Below are 5,419 nucleotides of genomic sequence, written 5' to 3'. Positions count from 1 at the left end.
GGAAAAGCAGTTAGAAAAGACACAATATACATCCTTTTTGCTGCTCTCAAGGTGGAAAGATTTTAAGGCACACAGCAATGTTAACATAAGGTTGGGGGAATGATTGTGACCAGGAAATGCTTTCTTAACAAGTCCACCTGAATAAGATTGTGGGAGTTGGAAGTAACTGCAGGGAGGGTCTTTTTCTAGTCTTGAAAATTCTCCAAAACAAAGAGGCAGAAGTTGCTGGTTCCTCCCCTAGTCCTTCCCGGTTGCTAATTTCGGGAAACACTTTGGCAGGTGCATGGGGATGTGATGTTGCCAGGGCACTTCGGGGATTGTAAAAGAGCACCAGGGGAAACACCAGTGTGAAGCAAGAGCTCAACTCCTATCAGGGTTTTTTTTTTTTTTCTATGATCTTGTTCATAGAACATACCAGTAACCGTAAAAGGTCAAAGTTGTGTAGACACAGGAATTAGGAAATCCAGAAGGGGTGGGTGAGATGCAGGAGGCATAAAAGGACCAGGAGGGGCCCTCACAGCACTGCTCTTCCAGAGGCAGACAGACCAAAGATGAGGTGAGTCCCCAGTTTGGCCTCTCCCCCTGGTCCCCATCCGCTTGGATTTGTGCTCTGTGTACAACTTTTATTTCTATGACGGGTCAGGTATGGGGAAGGCCCTGAAAAGAGATGCAGAAAACGAACAGAGCAAGTTGACTAAATTTCTATGAATTAGAAGGCTTAATGGTGACATCCTGTCCTTTTCTGTGCCTAAGAAAGAGACTGTTCTCAGACAGACTGTTGCTTTCCTGGGGGTGGGGGGGTACTTACTTCTTTTCCAAAACTCCAGACCTACTGCTGTCAAGTAGATTGCAACTCCTAGTGACACTGTAGGATATAGAACTGCTTCCAAGGCTGGACTCTATGTAGAAGCTGACTGCCACTTCTTTCTCTTGTGGAATAATAGCTGATGGATTCAAACCACCGACTTTCAGGTTAGCTGCTGGATGCTTAACCCATGGTGCCACTGGGCTCCTTTACTTCCTTAGGAGCAACTTTGTTTCCTTGAGATTCTGAGAAGTGTTCACCTTTGCAAGGAGATGCCACCATCTCCCATGGCATTTTCTATAGCTCTATTATTAGCAGAGTTACAAAACCGTATTATGAGAAAGATGAATAATAACATCTTTGAGGCTCTAAGACATGCAGTTTTTCTCAAAATGAAAATGTACATTTTTTCAATGTTGAAATATCTAGACGGAGGACATCATGTGAGTGAGCGATCCTTGAGTGGGTACCTGCTAGCTCCCTGCTTAGCTGTGAGGGGGCCCTTCACAGTGCTGCCTACTCCACTCAGCCAGTTATGGTGCAGGGAGCCATCAGCACTTTGGGATGAGAGACACCATTTCCTAAAGACGGAGTGCCACAAAGTAACAGACACAAGCCTGGCGTGTGTTTCATAGGCAAAGTCTTCTATGTAATTTAAAATACATCGTGTTTTAAATCACACAAGTCAGAAGGCTTTTTATTATGAAAGGCATCACAGTGTAGAGGGAACAGCATAAGCCCTGACGTGCCCATCATCAGGGTACCCACGTCTGGTCAGTGTCTGCAGCCCAGCACATAGGGGGAACTAGTGCTGGCGAGCTCCTATTACTGTCCATTTAGCGTTACTGGACTGTTGCCAAAACCCGAGTCCCACACCCCTACTTGCCTCCTTTCTTGGTGGGGCCTCTGGCACAGAGCTGTGGGAACCTGGGTGTGTGGAAGAGGGCGCTCCTATTGCCATCATCCCTTGTTCTCTCCTGGCTGCTTTGCGGTAGGGTGTGTTGGCAAGTGGGGAGCCCAACTTTGCATTCCTTCCTGTCTTCTCTCTGCAGCGCCCTGAGAGCTGTTGTCGCCCTCCTGCTCTGCGGGCAGCTGTTTGCCGTGGAGCTCAGCACTGAGGCCACCGCTATTGCAGGTGGGTATTTAGGAAGCTGTGCATCCCCAGCACGACTGCACTCCACTTTGGTCCTACCAGGTCCACACCCTGTTTTTAGGGAAGACCCAACCCTTGCTTTCAGTACCACAAACACCACTGGGGATATTGGCTCACCCTGTCCTGGGCTTACTCTTGAGCTGGGGGGAGGTGGATGTACATGCCGCTTCCCCTCCTCAGACTTTCCATGGGTCTCTGGAAGTACTTCTTGTTTCTTTTTCTTTACAGATGACGGCTGCCCAAAGGCCCCCGAGATCGAAAACGGCAATTTGGAACACTCAGTCCGCTATCAGTGTAATACATACTACAGACTACGCACTGAAGGAGATGGTAAGGCCTGGATGAGGGTCTCTGCCCACCCGCCATCTGCCCCATTCCATGAAGAATTAGGCCAACAGTGATTGGCCAGAAAGTTCACGTGTTCTCCTTGGAGCCAGGAGACTCAACGTCTAATAAGGGTCTTACCCCTAGTAGCTGTAGTCCATCAGACAAATTCATTTTTCACAGCCTCAAGTCTTTGCTTTTGTTAAGGGGATGCCATGCCACACCACCTATCTAGGCGTCCTACTAAAGACGACCTGGTCCAAAGGACGATGATCACAATGCTAGGCAACCCTTACCTAGTGAGGACTATGTTCCTGGCCCTGTCCAAGGGTTTTACATTCATTTGCTCACGTAGCCCTCATAGCAACCCTAGGGAGGGCAAGGGTTATGATTTTCATTTGGCTGATGAAACCGAGGCACTGAGGGGTTGAATACGTTGCCCAAGTTCAGGTAGCTAGTAAGAAGCAGGGAGATAATGGAGCCTGATCCCTATCCAGCACTGCTTTTCCATGACTGCAGGTCTAGCCTGCTGGGTGCCCTTAGAGCTTGGCTTCTAGTGTGAGGCTCTTCCCCATTCTCCTCCCCGCCCCCCACCCCCATCACCACCTTCTTCTCTTCCTTCTCCATATTTCCTCATTTTAAATATTTCTCTCCTCATGCTTGCTCCAGACCTGATTTCTCTTTTGGCTCATTATTTCCTTTCCCAGGCGTGTACACTCTAAACAGTGAGAAGCAGTGGGTGAATAGCGTCGTTGGAGAGACACTTCCTGAATGTGAAGCAGGTAGGATACCAGAGGCTCTGGAAGTGGAGCGGGGCTGGGAGTGGAGGGCTCAGCTGTGGACAGGCATCTACCTAGAAGTTCCAGAGCTGTACCCCTCCTCGGGGCACGTGAGAGCCAAGATGGGGCCTGTCAGAGAGCGGTTGAACCCTTGCACAGACTCTCCAGTAGAACTCACAGAGGATTTGGTCTAGAGGATCGTCTGGGGTTCACTGTGCACACCGGGGACAGGGAGGAACAGGGAGACCTTCAGGCACAGACAGCTGTCTGGGAAATCTCAGGTCAACGGTAAAGCAAGTCCCAGAGAAAAATCAAGGGAGGAGATACCAAATGCTGTTCCCTAGGAGAGGAGACAGGAGGTGGGAGGTGGTACTTATGGTTCTTGCTATGAAGAACCATGGTTCTGTCTCCCTTTTGAAACAAAAGGTTGTTCTCCCTCTTTTGTGTTGTCCGTGGTGTGGATCTGTCCACCTGCTTTCTATTCATTGCAGCCCCTTTAAGACCTGAGTATCTGCCAATGTTGGTATGCCTTTATTCAAAGCAAACCTGATGTTGGTATATAGTCCTCTTTATTCAGAGAATTGCCGCAGTTCCAAGACCTTTCAATGAACTAACTTCAAGGAATTGTGAGAATTCCTTTGTATGGTAAATTCTCTTGGTAGTTCATCTGCTGGGGTCTCAAAGATCTCCATGTTGTCACTTTTGTTAGTTGTAAAAGCACACTAGAACTCTTATGTTAGTAGGAAGCATCTGAGTATTTCCAAGCCAGGAAAAGTGAATAAGGGTAGTTTAGACAGTAACAGTGGTCAGTGATTTTACCCCTCTCCCCCAGATTGGAAGACAAAAGGTACAAAATACTTCACGATTTTTTTTGCTCTCCTTGACAGTATGTGGAAGGCCTAAGAATCCAGTGAATCAGGTGCAGAGGATCATTGGTGGATCACTGGATGCCAAAGGCAGCTTTCCCTGGCAGGCTAAGATGATCTCGCGCCACAATCTCATCACGGGGGCTACGCTGATCAGTGAAAAATGGCTGTTGACCACAGCAAAAAATCTCTTCCTGAATCATACAGCTGATGCACAACCAAAGGACATTGCACCCACTTTAAAACTCTACGTGGGGAAACATCAGCTTGTGGAGATTGAGAAAGTGGTTCTCCACCCTAACTACACCAGTGTAGACATTGGGCTCATCAAACTCAAACATAAGGTGCCAGTAAATGAGAGAGTCATGCCCATTTGCCTCCCTTCCAAGGACTATGCAGAAGTGGGACGTGTGGGTTATGTGTCTGGCTGGGGCCGGAATTCCATGTTTAACTTTACGACGCACCTGAAGTATGTCATGCTGCCCGTGGCTGACCAAGAAAAGTGTGTAAAGCACTATGAAGGCAGCGTAGTAGCGGAGAAGAAGGAACAAAAGAGTCCTGTCGGGGTGCAGCCCATACTGAATGAACACACCTTCTGTGCCGGCATGTCCAAGTTTGAGGAAGACACCTGCTACGGCGATGCTGGCAGCGCCTTCGTGGTCCAGGATGATGACACCTGGTATGCAGCCGGGATCCTGAGCTTTGATAAGAGCTGCGCTGTGGCTGAATATGGGGTGTACGTGAAGGTGCCCTCCATACTGGACTGGGTTCGGAAGACCATGGCTGAGAGCTAATGCCAGGCCACTGGAAGCCCTTGGCTGAGAGCAGGATTTCTCTCCGGGGGAGGGCAAACTGGATGGGAGGGGCAGGGAGGAAACCTGGCCTGAAGCTGTGGGAAGCCAGCTCTGCACTGCTGAGTCACTCAATAAACAGTGCTCTTTTGACTTGTTTCCCTGCCGTTTTCAGTCTGCAGCCTTTTTTCAGTCTTACTTTTACAGGCCTGGGGTAGTTAAGTAGAGCCTACTGGGATTATGCAGTATGCAGGGAAAAAAACCCAACCTGGAAAGACTGGAAAATCTAGATAGCCCTGAGATTAAGACGGTCCCACACTGGGTTTCAGGCTCACTGACTGACCATCGACTGAATGCCAGGGCTCAGTAAGATGTTATTTTCCTTGTTTTATACAAGGGCACAGAGACTCTGAGAAGCGAAGCATCCTGCTTATTATTACACAGGGAAGCTGAGCCTTGAACTAGCTGAATCTGAGTCCAAATATAAGCCCTGAGCGCTTTTCACTGTTGCCTTGTTGGCCCTCTGAAGTGAATGAAGCTGGTCGGGAAGGCACTAGCTCAGCGTGCATTGACAACCCAGTGTTTTGAGAGAGATGACACTACTGTTTGTGTTCCAAGCACCAGAAATCCAGAAGACGAGTAAGATGGGGTAAAACTTAGGGCCTCTGTACTTGCTGGGCCCAAATCCTATCCCAGCCACG

General features: G+C 48.7%; 1 protein-coding gene across 1 annotated transcript; it reads left to right on the top strand.

Moving 5' to 3' along the window:
* The first annotated feature begins 482 nt into the window (after positions 1-482).
* On the top strand, positions 483-4,877 carry LOC101657406 (haptoglobin). The gene is made up of 5 exons (XM_045293737.1): positions 483-556; positions 1,858-1,940; positions 2,187-2,288; positions 2,990-3,064; positions 3,949-4,877. Exons 1-5 carry the CDS (start codon positions 552-554, stop codon positions 4,719-4,721), a joined length of 1,038 nt encoding a protein of 345 aa, XP_045149672.1. The 5' UTR covers positions 483-551; the 3' UTR covers positions 4,722-4,877.
* The last annotated feature ends 542 nt before the right edge of the window (positions 4,878-5,419 follow it).

Source organism: Echinops telfairi, unplaced genomic scaffold (assembly GCF_000313985.2).
Source record: "Echinops telfairi isolate 266 unplaced genomic scaffold, ASM31398v2 ScPeMD7_2291;HRSCAF=2852, whole genome shotgun sequence".
In the NCBI taxonomy this organism is placed as follows: domain Eukaryota; kingdom Metazoa; phylum Chordata; class Mammalia; order Afrosoricida; family Tenrecidae; genus Echinops; species Echinops telfairi.
The sequence above is the reverse complement of the archived record's forward strand: the minus strand, read 5'-3'. Positions and strand labels throughout refer to the sequence as shown.

Bases quoted from the DNA above. Each gene is read 5' to 3' on its own strand.
- LOC101657406 (XM_045293737.1), top strand. The intron at 1,941-2,186 runs GTGGGTATTTAG...TTTTCTTTACAG, and splicing joins TGAGGCCACCGCTATTGCAG to ATGACGGCTGCCCAAAGGCC. The intron at 3,065-3,948 runs GTAGGATACCAG...TCTCCTTGACAG, and splicing joins ACTTCCTGAATGTGAAGCAG to TATGTGGAAGGCCTAAGAAT.